The sequence below is a fragment of the Chlamydotis macqueenii genome, unplaced genomic scaffold, assembly GCF_036417535.1.
Source record: "Chlamydotis macqueenii isolate bChlMac1 unplaced genomic scaffold, bChlMac1.mat HAP1_SCAFFOLD_127, whole genome shotgun sequence".
NCBI lineage: Eukaryota > Metazoa > Chordata > Aves > Otidiformes > Otididae > Chlamydotis > Chlamydotis macqueenii.
Window position 1 is genome coordinate 10,466 of NW_028239017.1, and position 17,182 is coordinate 27,647.

General features: G+C 64.3%; 1 protein-coding gene across 3 annotated transcripts; it reads left to right on the top strand.

Annotated features, from left to right (window-relative positions):
- Nucleotides 1-296: 296 nt before the first annotated feature.
- On the top strand, nucleotides 297-15,332 carry LOC104479985 (scavenger receptor cysteine-rich domain-containing protein DMBT1-like). 3 transcript variants are annotated; one of them, XM_086771617.1, is made up of 16 exons: nucleotides 297-407; nucleotides 2,518-2,850; nucleotides 2,967-3,296; nucleotides 4,602-4,931; nucleotides 5,241-5,564; nucleotides 5,749-6,078; nucleotides 6,319-6,648; nucleotides 7,808-8,146; nucleotides 8,785-9,114; nucleotides 10,009-10,338; nucleotides 11,548-11,871; nucleotides 12,043-12,402; nucleotides 13,155-13,484; nucleotides 13,715-14,044; nucleotides 14,624-14,740; nucleotides 14,876-15,332. In XM_086771617.1, exons 1-16 carry the CDS (start codon nucleotides 299-301, stop codon nucleotides 15,010-15,012), a joined length of 4,683 nt encoding a protein of 1,560 aa, XP_086627743.1. In that variant the 5' UTR covers nucleotides 297-298; the 3' UTR covers nucleotides 15,013-15,332. The 3 variants fall into 3 exon arrangements, with proteins under 3 accessions (XP_086627743.1, XP_086627744.1, XP_086627742.1); XM_086771618.1 differs by lacking the exon at nucleotides 297-407 and having other exon boundaries at nucleotides 2,161-2,850; nucleotides 13,155-13,288; nucleotides 13,418-13,484; XM_086771616.1 differs by lacking the exon at nucleotides 297-407 and having other exon boundaries at nucleotides 2,161-2,850.
- Nucleotides 15,333-17,182: the final 1,850 nt, after the last annotated feature.

Genomic DNA, 17,182 nt, shown 5'->3' on the forward strand with positions numbered 1-17,182 from the left:
GAGACGGGACCCGTGTGCCGAGAGCGTTTTGTTTGCTCCCTGTTTTCCCGGAACGGCTCGCCGTTTCGCAAGCCGGTGACCAGGCTGGCTGCTGCACGGGGCAGCAGGTCACCTCCTGGCAGAGCTTCACAGGAGGTGAAACTCCCAGGGCAGAGCAGGGCAGAGGAAGAGGAGGGCTCTCTGCAGAAATCCCAATTTGCCGTCCCACTTGTCCAGTGGGACGCCAGCCTCAGCTGGCATCTCTCACGAGGACAATCCACTCCAGCCTCCAGCCCGTGGCCACGCTGCCGACGTGGGGATGCCAGGCGGTCGCCATCCCTCATCCAGCCGTCCCGGGAGCAGAAACCAACCTGTCCGCGGTGGGGCCGAGGCCGCGAGGACCCTCCTCCTGATGGCGTGCCTTTGGGGTGAGTGGCATTCGCCTTCGCTGCGGACGGCGGGGAGCCCGTCGGCCGCGCCGGCTCCTGCAGCCCGTTCAGCCGGCACTTCGTGGCGCGCGGCAGAGGCTGGCGGGGGCCGAGTTTCTCTCAGGAGCCGGGGGCGGGGGGAATGGCTTGTGACGGCTTCGGAGGCGAAGTCGGGAGCTCTGCTGTCTCTGCTGCGCTCCATTGCCGGTCTGCTTCTGCGCACATGGTTTTGCCCCGTCATTAAAGGCTTGTGAGCGTTACAAGATGTCGTAGTTTGGCCCCACTGGGGACCAGACTACGCAGTCGCTCTCTCACTCCCTCCACCCTCCGAGGGAACAGGGAGAGATCATACAAGGAAAAAGGCTTGAGGTTTGACATAAGGATGGGGAGAGATCCTTAAAGTTACCGTCACAGCCAAAACAGACTCGACTCGGGGAAAACGATTCATTTATTGCTAAAAACAAAGCAGGAGAATGAGACAGGGAACAAGACAACCTCCCCCCACCCCTCCCTCTTCCTGGGCTTAACTTAATTTCAATTATCTCTACCACCTTCCCCCCCCGAGCGGCACAGGGGGGAAGAGGGAATGGGGGTCGCGGTCAGTCCATCACGCGTTGTTTCACGCCGCTGCTTCATCGTCGGGGGATGAACTCCTCGCGTTCCTCCCCTGCTCCAGCGTGGGGTCCTCCACGGGCTGCAGGGGAATCCCGGTTTGCTCTCAGACATCGGTGCAAGGATGGGGAAGAGCGAAGAGCTCTGCTGCAAGAGCAATCTCATGCCAATGGTTCAACGGCACGACCATCGCTTTGGAAACGCTCAAGAGCGAGCTCCGGACTTTGCGCAAGCTGCCCCGGCTCAGAGCTGAAGCTGAATTTTCATTTGGGCAACCTTTTTCATGCTGTTTCGCATTTGCGAAGGGCAAAAACCGCTTCTCTTCTCATCATGTTTGGCGTGCTTTCTCTGCTGGTAGGATTTTGGTTTAATCTCCAGGTTGATGAGCTGCTAAGGGGAGTTTGTACCACCACCTCCGGGAACTACAATTTTGCTTTAACTTGCTTGGGTTTCCTCCTTCTTTGGTGATCTATTCTCAAAACAGTGCAGTCTTCCCACTTTTTTCTTTTTTTAAGACTTGCTCCTAAAAATGTCAGCTTGGCACTTGTCTCCTTGACAGTCCTGGAGACATCTGGGCTGGGACTTGTCCACCCAAGCACGGTCAATGCCCATGCGACCGGGCGGTGCCTGCAAGAAAGATGCCGAGAAACAGCTCAGCTGCGCTGCGTGAAAGAGCGGAGCTACGCGCGCCCACCCGCAGCGTGCCGGAGCTCCCGGATGCCGGTGATATTTGAATGACTCAGGGCTTTGATTTTTTAACCTCTTTCGTCCTCTTTCTGGGCCCCGCAACTTCCCAAATGCCACGTCTGGCCCCTCACTTGCTGACAGCCGAACCCGCGCGCAGATCCGTGCCTGAGCACTTCGGAAATCGTTATCCACGGGCAAAAAGCTTATTTACACAATGCAATCGAACCCCCTCTCCAAGTTTTTTTTTTTTTCCTGCTGACTCAGTTGAGTTCTCCACGTGACTGACACCCACGTACGGGTCCTTTCTGCACGGGCTCCCTTCGGTTCGCGCTCTTGCCGAAGCGTGCCGACGGGACGCGCAGCGATCTCACGCCGTGGGTCTTGCACGCTGCCTGTGCTGAAACGCTTTTCCGCTCGTCCTCACGAGCTTGCCGTGCAGCTGGGCCCCAAGGCATTAGCCGCTCTTGATGGTGAAGCCACAACTCTGCTGCTGGCTGCTTGTCCGAAAACGTGCAGAAGCTCACCTGGCTGGTTCGTCTGCCTGGCACACGAGCAAGAAAAGGGCTCCTGGGTTGCGGGATCCACACTGAGATGAAGATCGTTAAATTCAGGGTTCAGAGGCAGAGATGGGGCTCAGTTGACTACAGATGCCCAGGGCCAACTGAGATGCCCAGGGGCAGGTGTGAGATTGCCAACGCCACCTCTGAAACCCTTTTGGAGGGGCAGGAGCCATCTCAACCATGCGAGAAGCCAAGCCCCATCCACCTCCAGGCCTTCACCTCCCCTCCTCTTTCCCCTCTTGGCTTTGCAGGCGCGGTGGCTGAGAGCCCAGGGGGGCTCCTTCGCCTGGCGGGTGGCCCCGACCGCTGCGCCGGGCGAGTGGAGGTGCTCCACAACGGGACCTGGGGGACAGTGTGCGACGATGGCTGGGCTTTCCCCGAGGGCCGGGTCGTCTGCCGGCACCTGGGCTGCGGGACAGTGCTGTCGGTGGCGCCAGGAACTCGGTACGGAGAAGGGACGGGACAGATCTGGTTGGACGAGGTCAACTGCACCGGAGAGGAAAGAGACCTCTCCGAATGCCGAGCCAGGCCGTGGGGGGAACATAACTGTCACCACGTGGAGGACGCCAGCGTGGAGTGTTCAGGTAACGCAGGACGGCAGTGATCCAGCTGTGCACCACCGCCACCCCTGCACCCCTTCCTGCCGCGCCGGCTGTAACGCACAACCGCTCGCCGACTCTTCCCCTCGGGGCACCCGCAGACTCCAGCGTCAGCGCCTTGGGCACCCTTCAGCTGCTCAACGGCCCCAACCGCTGCGCCGGGAGGGTGGAGGTGCTCCACGACCACATGTGGGGGACGGTCTGCGACGACGGCTGGGACCTGGCAGACGCGGAGGTGGTGTGTCGGCAGCTGGGCTGCGGCACGGCGCTGTCAGCCGCCGGCGGGGCTCGCTTCGGGAGGGGCCACGATCCCATCTGGCTGGACGAGGTGAACTGCACCGGCGCCGAGGACACGCTCTTCAACTGCCGGGCCAGCGCGTGGGGGCACAACAACTGCTTCCACGGGGAGGATGCTGGAGTGATATGTTCAGGTAACTCACCTCGAGGTGCAGGAGAGGTCAACATCAGACCTTCGGGGTTTCCTCAGGGATCACGGGGTGGCTCCCGCATCCCCTCCGAGGGTGCACGCGGGCAGGCGAGTCGCCCTGCAAAGCCTTCGCCCACCTCCTGCTGCCGTGAAGCCAGCGCCAAGCTGCAGGAACGGCAGAGAGTCGTTCATCTGCAGTCATGTGCGTGAATTACGGGGACGTCCTCCAAAGCCTGGGTTGCCTTGGTGGCAAGCAGCCTGTGCCATGCAAAGCTTCCTGTGGGTGTAACTCACCCTGCCCGGTTCCTGCCCATCCCGTCAGGTCTCTCTTGTCCAGGGCTTTTGCCGGGGTTTTTGATGCGTGTGTAACCCGGCTCTAAAATTTGCACCGGCAGCAGGAAAGTGCCTGTGCAGTAAGGTCCTGCAGCTGGGTGAGGGCACATCCTGGTAGGAACAGGGGCTGTGGGAGGAAGGGATGGAGAGCAGCCCTGAGGAGGAGGACTTGGGGGTGGTGGTGGATGAGAAGCTCAACGTGAGCACGGCCAACCGCGTCCTGGGCGGCATCCCCAGCAGCGTGGGCAGCAGGTCCAGGGAGGGGATCCTGCCCCTCTGCTCTGCCCTGGTGAGACCCCCCCGCAGCGCTGCGGCCAGCCCTGGAGCCCCCAACATCAGAGGGACGTGGAGCTGGTGGAGAGGGTCCAGAGGAGGCCACGAAGACGATGGGAGGGCTGGAGCACCTGGGGCTGCTCAGCCTGGAGAAGAGGACGCTCCGGGGAGACCTGAGAGTGGCCTTCAAATACCCAAAGGGGGCTGCGGGACAGATGGGGAGAGACTCTTCAGCTGGGCCTGGTGTGACAGGACGGGGGGTGATGGTTTTAAAATAGAGGGAGGCAGATTCAGATGAGATAGTAGGAAAAAAATTTTCCACTGAGGGCGCTGGAGCACTGTCCCAGGTTGCCCAGAGGGGCGGTGGATGCCCCATCCCTGGAAACATTCCAGGCCAGGTTGGCCGGGGCTGTGAGCAACCTGATCTGGTTGGAGATGTCCCTGCTCCTGGCAGGGGGGTTGGGCTGGGTGGGCTTTGAAGGTCCCTTCCCACCCAAAACCCCTCTGTGGTTCTGTGATAAGGTGACTTTGCAATACAGCCCCTCTGCAGAGCCGTCCCTCAAAATTCACTTTTGAGAGGGTGCTGAGCATCGCGGGCACTCGGTCCCCTGTTCGGGCGCTTGCTGTGCGGGGAGGATGCTCAGGCTGGAGCAGAAGAGGCTGCGGCTCTCCCGGTGCCCTCACCCTTGCGTGTCGTTGGCAGATTCGGGGGAGCCCGTGGCCATCGAGCTCCGGCTGGCCAGCGGCTCGACGCGCTGCGACGGCAGGGTGGAGGTCATGCAGAACGGCACCTGGGCAGCCCTGTGCGACGAGGGCTGGAGTCTCGCCGAGGCGCGAGTGGTGTGCAGGCAGCTGGGCTGCGGGCGAGCGCTGTCGGCACTCGGGGGATCCCATTTTGGGCAAGGACCCGGGCAAACGTGGCCTGACAGCATGAGCTGCGTGGGCACAGAGACTGCCCTCTCCGCGTGCAAGGCGAAGCCCCGGGGCAACGGCACTTGTCACCCCGGGAGAGAAGCCGGCGTGGTGTGCGCAGGTAACCCCCTCGGGAGCAACGCAGCATGAGAAACGGGGAGGTCTTGGGCCATCGCCTTGATTTTCTGAGTAGCCTGGGACAACGTGGCCTCTTCATGGGCATTTCTATCACGAAGTGTTGTGGGGTGTCTGGAAAAATTTGGGGTGTCCTTCCGGAGGGGTCAGTGGCGATGCCAGCGGGTGGGATGCTGCCGCAGTGCAGCTTGCAGCCTCTCGCCCCTCTGCTCAGCAGCCTGAGAAGGTGCCGGGGCCGTTCTCCTTACCCGGGGGTCACAACGTGCTGGCCCTTCCCCATATTTCCCTCTTTTAGGGAATTCGGACGGCGACCAGGTCCGGCTGGTGAACTACAGCAGCCGCTGCGCTGGCAGGGTCGAGATCTACCACAACAAGCAGTGGGGGACCGTCTGCGACGACAACTGGGACCTGCTGGACGCCGAGGTCGTCTGCGGGCAGCTGGACTGCGGGCGAGCGCTGTCGGCCCCCGGGGGGGCTCAGTTCGGGCGCGGAGAAGGCATCATCTGGATGGACGAGACCAACTGCACGGGGACGGAGAGCGTGCTGTCCGCTTGCCGGGCCCGGCCGTGGGGCATCAATAATTGCTACCACGGGGAAGACGCTGGTGTGGTTTGCGCAGGTGACCAGCGCTCCTCCAACATCGCTCCACGCGAGGTGGGGGGTGGTGGGGAGCCCTCCCGTTCTCCCCGTCTCTGCTTTTCGACAGCGTGAAGAGCGGTGGGGAGCTGAATTGCGATAGGATAAGCGTGGAGGGAAGCCGCCCGCCAGCTGAAGGCACCCCTAAATCCCTCGCATGTTTGCAGACTCGATCGTCGCCGAGCCAGCTCAGCTCCGGCTGGCGAACGGCTCGCACCGCTGCGCCGGCAGAGTCGAGGTGCTTCACCACGGGGAGTGGGGAGTCGTCTGCGACCGCGGCTGGGATAAGCGGGACGCCAAAGTCGTGTGCCAGGAGCTGGGCTGCGGGACGGTGCTGCCGGCATCGCAGGGAGCGGATTTCGGTGCCGGATCCCTGCGCGTCTGGCTGGACAACGTGAACTGCCAGGGGACGGAGTCGAGCCTCACGAAATGTCAGGCGAGCCCGTGGGGAGAGAGCAGCTGCGGCCACGGAAAGCACGCCAGCGTGGTGTGTTCAGGTGGGTTTCACCCCGGCACCGGCTGTGCCGGCCTGGCGATTTCCCTCCGTCCCAGTTGGGAGCAAGGTGCCAGCTTCACCCCACTCGCTGCTGGTCAGGTACCCCCACGGCCTTTGCCAGGTGTCTCCACGGGGCGGGGATGCGACCGTGCCGCATCGGCCACGCGCGCCGAAACGCAGGGTCCTTCCTCTTCCCGCAGAGGGGGCCGGACGCTCTGAGCATCTCCCTGCCCGTTTGCAGGCTTGGCCGTTTCCAGCTTTGCCCCGGTCCGGCTGGTGGACGGCCCAGGTCGCTGCGCTGGAAGGGTGGAGGTGTTCCACAACGAGAAATGGGGGACGGTGTGCGATGACAGCTGGGACTTCACGGATGCCAAAGTGGTGTGCCGGCAGCTGGACTGCGGGGTGGCAGTGGCGGCCCCGCGGCGCGCTCACTTCGGGCAGGGACAGGGCCCCATCTGGCTGGACGACGTGCACTGCACGGGGACGGAGGCCGCCCTCTCCGAATGCCGAGCCAAGGGCTGGGGCCTCCACGGGTGTGAGCACACGGAAGACGCCGGCCTGGTGTGCTCAGGTAACCGTCGCCCGGCGTGGCACCGGGAGCAGCACGGCAATCCTTCCCGCCGTCCTCCCACACGGGAGTTCGGCTTTGCTTTCCCCCCCCCGGCGCGTGCGAGGGGACGGTTTGCAGCCAGCCTGGAGACCTTTGGCTGTGAATCCGGACCCTCGCGGTCCGTCCCGGTGGGAGAGGGCAGCACCTGTGCACTGACTGTTAAAGCCCGAGAAAAGCGAACGCCCATTTGCACTGCTGCTGCTCAAAACATGGTCTCTGGCCAATGTTCTTCATCACAAATCCCGGCAGTTAACGAGATCCAGAGACCATTCCCATCAGGCAAATTACAACACAGACCGCGGTACAAAAGGGTCTTCTCCCATCGCGGTCACCACCTTTGGTTGATCCATGGTAGACGTACCCTGTGACGCTCAGAGCCGTGTGAGCCCAGCTCCCATCTCCCATCTCCTCTCCATCCAAGGCCAGGTTGGCCGGGGCTCTGAGCACCCTGATCCGGTTGGAGATGTCCCTGCTCCTCGTGGAGGGGTTGGACTGGGTGGCCTTTGAAGATCCCTTCCAACCCAAACCAGTCTGTGATTCTATGATTCTCCAGCTCTGACTTTCTGCCAGAGGAACCTCACAGCCCATTTTAGTGGCTCTTAAGAAGCTGGGGCCACCAAATTTCAACCAGGGTGCTTAACATCAGGGTGGACTTCACTCCGTATCCGGGTGTCACTGACCGAGACAGTCCACCCTGAGTGCAGTTACCCCGGCATGGGAAGGGAGCATCTCACCCTAGTTGGGCTAAGAGATCCTACAGGAAAACCTGTGCCCTTCAGGAGCAGCAGGTGGAGGGCAGGTGAGGTGTCCCAGGAGTCCCAAACGGCACAAGGACATCTACGTCTTGGCGACTGGACCCTGCCCTATGCGTCTGCTTTAGGAGGGCAAATCCTAGAAGGTCCATTGACTATCTTCTGGTCAAGCCCACGCTAATCAGGCCTTGGGCACCGCTTGGGCCAGGTCACATCACACCTCAAAGGTCTCCAGCCTCTGGAGCGATGTGGGTCATCCTTGACCCACAAGGCTGCTGAGCCTCTGGTGGGAACCTGTTGCTGGCAGCCAGACGTTTCACGGGGCAGAAGGCATCGCCTCAACGCGTGTACGCTCTCTGACGTTGCAGGATCCGGCATTTCCGACCTCGGAAACCTCCGCCTGGTGAATGGCTCAGACTCGTGCTCCGGGAGAGTCGAAGTGTTTCATGATCAGCGCTGGGGGGGCATCTGCGCCGACGGCTGGGACCTGGCCGAAGCCCAAGTGGTGTGTCAGCAGCTGGGCTGCGGGACAGCGCGCTCCACGGCAGGGTCCAGCCACTTTGGGACAGGAGATGGCCTGATCTGGGTGGACACCGTGGAGTGCGCTGGGACAGAGGGGGCCCTCTTCGAATGCAAGGTCAAGTTCTGGGGGGTCGAGAGCTGCAAGTCGAGTGGGCACGCAGGCGTCGTGTGCTCCGTGGCCGCAGGTCAGTGGTGGTGAGCGGTCCTCCCTGGGAGAGGCCGTGTCGTCTGACCGAATCCGCCCATCCGGCTCCTCCCTGTCCTGTCTCAACCACCCCTCGTGCCTGCCATTCCACCGGGGAGCACAAGGTGTTTTCCATTTCGACGTCCGCCAGTCCCTGGCTTCCCTCGGGCAAAGTGCTTGGACATCCCAAGCCTGTGATTCCCAGAAATGCCAAACCTCTTACACGTAGGCTTCCCATTGCACGCAGAGAGCCCCGGGACACCAGGGTTGCCGCTGCCCCCGGCTTGTTTTTGGTTTTTTGACCCCGTGCTACCACACAGCCCCTAGTCCTCAAGGAGCTCCTTCTCTTCCCCACGCTGTTCCTTGCTCGGGTGCGCGATGCACTTGGTGCCTCCTTGCCTCCTCACGTCATGGAGCTCCCTGGTAATCTGGCCAAGTTCACAATCTGCTGGGCACGGTCCTGGCAGGGTTGTCCCAAAAGGCGTTCATGCGCCCGCACCCGGGGTGCAGCAGCAGCTGAAATGCTGCATGTTGGTGGAGACCTCAGACCCTTTCCAAGGGCAGGTCCATGGCGTTGACAGCCACTGGGCAGGCGGGCGTTTCTGGCCAGGATTTATTGTCCTCTGATTCTGCTTTTAGGCTTGGACCTCGGCAGCTCCGAAGGCCTGCGGCTGGTGAGCGGCCACCACCGCTGCGCCGGGAGGGTGGAGGTCTTTCGCAGCCAGCAGTGGGGGACAGTCTGCCACGACGACTGGGATCTGAACGACGCGGCCGTGGTGTGCCGGCAGCTGGGTTGCGGGACGGCCGTGTCAGCACCAGGTTGGTCTCGGTTTGGGCAAGGATCCGGCCCCATCTGGCTGAACAGGGTGAGTTGCCTTGGCACAGAAGCCACCCTCGCTGAATGCCCGGTCAAGCCTTGGGGACACCACCCATGTAACCACAGGGAAGACGCCAGCGTTGTGTGCTCAGGTAACCCTCACCACGTCTTTTCTCTGTAAGATGGACCGAGCCCCGTCCTTCTGCAGGATGGGACCAGTTTGGGAACAAGCTGGCCAACAAATCACCCAGATAGTAGAAACCACGTTAAAATACACGGAAAAATACGATACGCTGGGAGGAAAAGCAGCATGCCTCAATGTCTGGCGCCATTCGAGGTGTCCGAGACGTTTCCATGGGGGTGAAGCACTTTGGGAGCGGGAGGTGGAGGGTGCGTGGGCGCTGCTTGAGTGGCAGCGGAGGCGACCAAGAGCAGCCCAAGCGTGACGTGCGCTGCCGGCACTGTAGAATGCCAGGACGTGCAGATAAATGCAGAAAGACGCGCTGGAACCAGCTTCTCCCATGGGAAACACCACTTTTCAGCTAGCTGCTACCAGTCTAGCCTTGGCCTTAGAAGGTCAGCCTCCACGGACGGGTCAACGTGGCGGGCGGAAGCAGTCAGGACAGGGACAACCAGAAAAAGATCCTTTGGCGTTTCCCCTGGGGTAAGAAGTGGGCAAAGCCAAGTGAACCTAGACGATGCAGCTTCCGAACCAGGGGGACGGAAAGCACGGAGAAACACCGGGAAGGACATCTGTACGTGCCTTCTTCCCGGCACGGCGTCCCTCAGGTGGAGACGGGAGCGCTTTCTCCTGTCCCAACCAGGGTGCAACCACCCTCAGGGTGCAACTGGTGGAAGGGATCTTCTGCAGCTCCGTCCACCCTTCAAAAAAAAACCCCTGCGCTCACTTGGCCACAAGTAAAGGGCAAGGACAAGCTCGCTGCGGCAAGGTCATCCAGAACCGCAGCGAGGACGTCCCACCTTCTCCAGGTGTTGAGATGCACAAGGAGATCCCTCATAACGGCCATTTTTGGGTATTTGTCCAGGCTCGGGGACTGCCAGCACCCCCAGGCTTCGCCTGATGGGCGGTCTGAGCGAGTGCGCCGGGAGGGTGGAGGTGTTCTACAACAACAAGTGGGGGACGGTCTGCGACGACAACTGGGACCTGAAGGACGCGGCGGTGGTCTGCAGGCAGCTGGGCTGTGGGATGGCCCTCCTGGCCCTCGGCTCGGCTCGGTTTGGCTGGGGAGCCGGCCCCATCTGGCTGGACGACGTCAGCTGCACGGGGGAGGAAACCGACTTGTTCCACTGCCAAGCCAAGACCTGGGGCGTCCACAACTGCCACCACGGGGAGGACGCCAGCGTGATGTGCGCAGGTGAGAGCCGGGACGGGGCAGAGCTCCTGCCGGCACCCGGGGCAGGAGATGCTGTGTAGGGGCTCCGTGCAGCTCTCGCTCATGGGTATCTAGCTCCTGGACCTCCACCCCAAGGCCACCTCCACCTGGGTGGAGGCAACCCCCGCAATCAGTGCAGACGGGGGGATGAAGGGATGGAGAGCACCCCTGCTTGGGGATGCCGGTGGGTGACAAACCGGAGATGAGCCGGCAACGTGCGCTGGCAGCCCAGAAAGTCAGTTGTGTCCTGGGCGGCACCCCCAGCAGCGCGGGCAGCAGGTCCGGGGAGGGGATTCTGCCCCTCTGCCCCGCGCTGGTGAGACCCCCCCGCAGCGCTGCGGCCAGCTCTGGAGCCCCCAGCATCAGAAGGACGTGGAGCTGGTGGAGAGGGTCCGGAGGAGGCCGTGGAGATGGTCAGAGGGCTGGAGCAGCTCTGCTGTGGAGAAAAGCTGGGGGTTGGGGTTATTCAGCCTGGAGAAGAGGAGGCTGGTGGGGGGACACCTGAGAGCGGCTCCCAGTGCCCAAAGGGGGCTGCAGGGAAGGTGGGGAGAGACTCTTCAGCAGGGCCTGCTGGGACAGGACGAGGGGTGATGGTTTTAAAATAGAGGGAGGTAGATCCAAGCTTGATATTAGGAAAATAATTTTTCCTTTGAGGGTTGTAGAACACTGGCCCAGGTTGCCCAGCGAGGCGGTGGATGCCCCATCCCTGGAAACGTTCCAGGCCGGGTTGGCCGGGGCTCTGAGCGACCTGATCCGGTTGGAAACGTCCCTTCTCCTGGCAGGGGGTTGGGCTGGGTGGGCTTTGAAGGTCCCTTCCCACCCAAACCATTCCGTGATTCTCTAACGAGGAAATGCTTTACGATGAGATGGGCGAGGCTCTGGAACAGGGAAACTGTGGACGCCCCACCATTGGAAGCGTTCAAGGTTGGGTTGGACGGGGCACTGAGCAACCTGGTCCGGTGGAAGATGCCTTTGGAAAGGGAGTTGGCCGGGATGGTCTTTAAAGGTCTCCTCCAACTCAGCTCAGCATCAGGCCCAGAGTTTTGTCCTCCCTGGTAAAAAACGGCAGCGCCTGACCGGCTCGCGCTGCCCTGCTCCTCCCCGGAGGCAGCTGGGACGCAGCGGGTGGTCCAGGGACGCGGAGGTGTCCCGCGCTCAAACGCCCACCGATTTCCCTCTCCGCAAACGCAGACAAATCCAGATCGGCCGACCTGCGGCTGGCGGACGGGCCGCACCCCTGCGCCGGGAGGGTGGAGGTGCTCAACGCCAGGCAGTGGGGAACCATCTGCGACCGCGGCTGGGACCTGAGCGACGCGGCCGTGGTGTGCAGGCAGCTGGGTTGCGGCAGAGCAGAGGGAGCCCCCGTCCGCGCTCACTTCGGGCAGGGGACGGGGCGCATCTGGCTGGACGACGTGACCTGCACCGGGAACGAGGACACCCTCACGCAGTGCCAAGCCCGTCCCTGGGGGCACAACAACTGCAGCCACGAAGAAGACGCCAGCGTCGTGTGCTCGGGTACGTCCCGGTCCCGCAGCACGAGGTGTCCCGGGGGTCTGGGAGGGCTCCGTCCTGCACCTCACGGCCCGCGGCGGGATGGTCCGGCCCTTCCTGGGGCTGGGAGTCCTCTCGCCCCGGCCGTGAGCGTTGCCACCAGCACTGTGCGTGCCCCCCCCCCCTCCCCACCAGCGCACCGCCACGCCTCTGCGGTCCTTACGGGCGCCAACGCAACCAGCACGCCGACCGTCCGTCTGGCGGACGGCCCGCACCGCTGCGCCGGGAGGGTGGAGGTCTTCCACAACCAGCGATGGGGGACGGTGTGCGACGACGGCTGGAGCCTGAACAACGCGGCCGTGGTCTGCCGGCAGCTGGGCTGCGGGGCGGCCGTCACCGCCCCGGCGGGGGCTGCTTTCGGGAGCGGGCTGGATCCCATCTGGCTGGACAGGGTGGCCTGCAGCGGGGAGGAGGACGCCCTCGAGGATTGTCGGGCCAGGAGCTGGGGAATCAACAGCTGCACCCACGAAGAGGACGCCAGCGTGGTCTGCTCAGGTGATGCGCGTTCCTGCGAGGACCTAAAACCGCAGCTTGGAGCCGCTTCCCGTCCCCATCCCCCCGCAAAAAAAAAGCCTTTTCCTCTCCAACCTGACCCCAGGAGCATCGGCTGCGGAAGGCTGTAGGGCACGGGGGCTCGTCCCCTCGGCGGGCGGTGCTGGTCCCCGTCCCCACAGCCCGTGGAGCTGGAAAGGGGAGAAAACGGGACACCGATGCCCGGTTCGGGACGCCCAGTCCCAGCAAGGGTCGGAGAAAGGGGATTTAATTCCTCTCCTCCCCCCATCAGGGACCAGGTCTGGAGGCCAAACGTAGGTGCCTGGTGGTTCTCGGGAAGCCTCGGGCCAGGATCCGTCCTCCAGTCCCACCACGGCTGGGCGTCTGCCCGAGGTTTGCAGCCCAGCCGCTGCCACCAGAAAGCCCACTGGCCTGTTCCCCGTGCTTGCGTGGGGGGGAGACACCACCATTTTAGGGTCTGACGGTGCCACGAACGGTTGGACCTGATGATCTGAAAGGTCTTTTCCAGCCAAAACAATTCCGTTGTTCTAACTGAAGCCCATCCCCACGGCCAGGCTCCTCTGCAAGGTCCCAGGGCTTGCACCCCTTGCTGGTGGGGACCATAACGTCCCTGGGTTTGTACCCTGCCTTCTGGTTTGGGGCTTATTTTATTTTATTTTATTTTATTTTTTTTCTTTTTGGGTGAGGTGATGGGTGCCCCGTTCTCCTTTTCCCAACTGGCTTTCTCCTGGCAGACGCCAACGTCACGGACGACGTGCAGGTACGCTTGGTCAACGGCCCAAACCGCTGCGCCGGGAGAGTGGAGGTGCTTCACGACCAGCAGTGGGGGACGGTCTGCGACGACGACTGGGATTTAAAGGACGCCAAGGTGATCTGCAAGCAGCTGGGCTGCGGGACAGCTGTGGCGGCCCCCGGCCAAGCTCGCTTCGGGCAAGGGTTGGACCCCATCTGGCTGGACAACGTGGAGTGCACCAGCATGGAGACCACCTTCTCCCAGTGCAGGCTGAGCAGCTGGGGCCTCCATAACTGCAACCACGAGGAAGATGCAGGAGTCGTGTGCTCAGGTGGTCCCCGGGGAAATGCTGGGATGCCCTAAAAAAAAAAAAAAACCAAAAAAAGCGTTTTATCCGGGACTGGGAGGCGGGAAGCACTGGTGGGACATCAGCGGGATGGGAACGACCTCGCAAGGGAGCTGGGGAGGGGGAGGGCGCAGCGGGTACAGGTGGCACACGCGCCCGCACGTCCGTCTGCGGCGTTGGAAGGGCCGCCTCACCCCCTCCGCTCCCCTCCGCAGGCACAGACCCCTTGCAGGTGCGGGTGCAGGATGGTCCTGGTCCCTGCGCGGGGCGGGTGGAGGTGCTCTACAACGCTACCTGGCACGGCGTGTGCAGCAGCAGCTGGAGTTTGCTGGAAGCCGGGGTCGTCTGCCGGCAGCTGGGCTGCGGGCCGGCCCAGTCGGCGCCCGCGGGAGCCCGGTTCGGGCCGGGGGCCGGCCGCGCCTTGCTGGAGGGGCTGAGCTGCCGAGGGACCGAGTCGCTGCTCCTGGAGTGTCAGCAGAGCGCGATGGGGCCGGGGCCGTGCGCGCGGGCCGCGGCAGCCGGCGTGGTGTGCGCCAAGCCGAAAGGTGAGCGTCGCGATCGTCCGCGGCGGGTTGGCGGTGGCGGTGGCGGGGGGCCGGGGGGGGGGAAAAGGTCCCGAGGCGGGAAGAAAGGTGGCGCGCGCTCATCCCGGCGAGTTCCCGAGGGCCTTCCCTGAGGAACGCCGCCGCATTTTCCGTGAACGCGCCGCGTCTTCCATCACCCTGAGGAGCACCAGAGACGCCTTCCCCACCCAAAACGCACACACCCCCCCCACCCCCAATCCACCCCCGGGGCTCCCTCCAGGACCGGCTCCCGCGGGAGAGCTGGGACAACTTCCAAGCACAGGCGAGGGTCAGAAAGAAGCCCCCGTGAGACGCGCCCCCCCCCCCCCCCCCCCAAATCCACAGCGGAAGCGCGCGGTGGAGGGCTGACGCGGGTTTTAAGGGCAGGAGGGGCGCGGAAGTCGGCCCCCCCCATCCCGTCGCCCCCCCCATCCCATCGCCCCCCCCCAGGGATGCGGGTCGTAACGTGAGGCCTAATTAAGGGAAGCCCCGCTGAGGTGCTGGGGGCGCGCAGGCCTCGCCCAACGTTAAGATTTTCGGGGTCTCTGCCCCCCACCCCAGGCGCGTCGCCGTCCTGCGCGGCGTTCGTGGCGCTGCTGGCCCTGGCGATGCTGCTGAGCGGGGCCCTGCTGTGGCTCAACCTGACGAGGAGGCGCGCGGCAGCCGCCCCGACGGGAGGTGAGGGTCCCGTCCCCGCGTTCCCCACCCCGCGACTCCGAAACCCGGGGCAGGGGGGGGGACACACGCGAAGGGAGGGTGGGCTCGGCAGCTGCTGGCGCCCGGTGACGGCGCAGCGTCCCCTCCACCCCGCAGCCCAACTGCGCGCTGGGGACCAGAGCGTTTCGGCCGCGTCCTCCCTGTCCGCGGGGGCCATCCACCTCCCCGCGGGGGCAGAAGACCCCGAGGACACCGAGAGGACGCAGCTGATGAAGGAAGACACCGTCCTGTGACGCCGGCCCCCTGCCGAAGCTCCTGCCCCGCGGGTGGCCCCGGGCTCCTGCCGCCCCCGAGCTCGGCCGAGGGCCGCGGAGCAGGAGCTGACGGGCGGGACGTCTCCAAAGCGGTCGGTAGCGATGACTTCCGTCGGATCCCCGAAACGGCCGCCCGAGGCGGGGGCGGCGGGGGGGGTCTCCCAGTCCGGTGCCGTCTCCTGAACCCAGCTCAGCACCCCCACGGCTCGGGAGGCCCAGGAACCCGGCGGCCGGCGCCGCGTTCCGCTGAAGGAGCAGAAGGAGGGGTACAAGCCAATTAAAAGGAGGCCCCCAACCCCCCCGGCGTGACGGGTGTGAGTGCTGGGGGAGGGCACAGGGAGCTGCGGCGGCGGTCCTCCCCGCGGCCTCCCCCGGGCCTCGGCTGGATGCGAGTCCCCCGGTTTTTTTCGGCCGTCCCGGGTGGCAGAGCTGCAAGGAGCTTACGGAACCGCCCCGAACGCTCAGCCCCCGCTCCCGGGGTGCATTTCGGGGTGGGCACAGAGTCCCCAGCCTGCGCCTCGGGGACCCCGAGGGTGGGGGAACGTCCCCGCCGAGGTTGGCGAGGGCACGGGACGCGCCTGAGGGACCTCGCCCTCCGCCCGGCGCCGGAGCCCCCGGGGCGACGGGAGGGAGGCCGGGAGCCGCAGCGAGCGGAGGTCCCAAGCGCGGGAGACGGCATCTGCCGAAACAAGCGGGGCCTTCGCGGGGGGGACGACGGGCAGGCGCGTGGCGCCTGGTCCTCTCGCGCCTTCCCCGGGGATGAAGGGCATCCCAGAACGGGGAAAGGCGCACACAGCTGAAGGCTCTCCCGCGCTTCTCCGTTATCCTGCCACGCTTCGGATGGGCTGGAGAGCGAGGTCCCAAAACGAGGAGCGAAAGCGGAGGCGGGGCTGCTTGGGGTCCATTCAAAATGAACGGAAAAACAAACCTCCCTGCGAGGCCCCGCGCTCCTCCCCAAGGTGAAAGCCAGGCCCTAGACCCAGCCCAGGAAGCTCCAGGAAACATCTCGAGAAGGACTGGAAAAGCGAGGCAGGGCCAGCACGAGGGGACGGCTGAGAGGGGAGCTGGGGGGGGGGGTCCGCAGGACGTCCAAGCGGCACGAAACCCAAAATTACTTCCTCCAGCAGCGAGGTCATCCCTTCTCCTTGCCAGCTACAGAGCTGGCGTTGGCCATAAGGTCATCGTCGGCCACCTTGCCCCTCGCCTGGGGCCCGCCGTCGCTTGGCGAGCACGCAAGGCGTGGGGAAAAGCCTCCGTTCTGAGCCGGGCGTCTCTGGGAAGCGGCCGTCCCGGGCCCCGAGCCACCAGACAAGGTCCCCTCGCCGCCACCCGAAACGCGGCAGATCAGGAAGGTAAATCTGCCTTTGGGCCCGGAGATCCCGTCCAAGGCCGGGGCTTGTCCAACCACGAGAGCACACAGAGCCTAGCTGCCACCTGGGACGCCCTCAACGCCCCCCCCAGACGCTCAGCAGGGCGGACGCCGGGGCTACAAGAGACGCAGGCTCTCCTGGAAGAGGAGCTGAAGGCCTCAGGGTACGCAGGCCATCGCTGAGGGGCTCAGCGGGCGCTCGGAGACCCCTTCCCTGCCGTCACAGGGACAAAGCAGGTCCCAGGACGGGAACCCGCCGAGACGCGTCCACCGCCGGCCGAGCCACAGAGGACGTTTCAGGGGCAGGCTCAGCCCAAACTCAAACCGCAACTTCACAACTCGCAGCTGGGAGACGGCGCTCGGAAGAGGCCGGAGCTGCCCCGGTGCCGACCCAAGGGCTTGAAACGGGAAAGGGTTCAAAGGCTCGGCCGCGTCAAGGAAGACCGACTCCGCGGGGATCTGGCTGGGCTCCCTGCCTGCCGCGAACACGTTCCGGGTGACCTCCCGCTCACGTCACAAGGACGCGGGCCCCGAGAAGGTCCCGGGTGGGAAGGCGAGACCGCGAAGGACCAGCACGTCACGTCACGTCACGACCCGGCCAGACGCAGACGCGAGCCGGAGGAGGCGGCGAGGCAGAGCCGGCGTTAAATAACCATCCTGTAATTAGCGCGCAGAGCGCCGGCGGTGGGGGGGGGCACGCGCGTCCCGCCCTCCCCGCGCTACAGGGACCGTACGGGAACACGGAGAACGGGGTGGGAGCCGGGATCGCCAGGGGGTCCG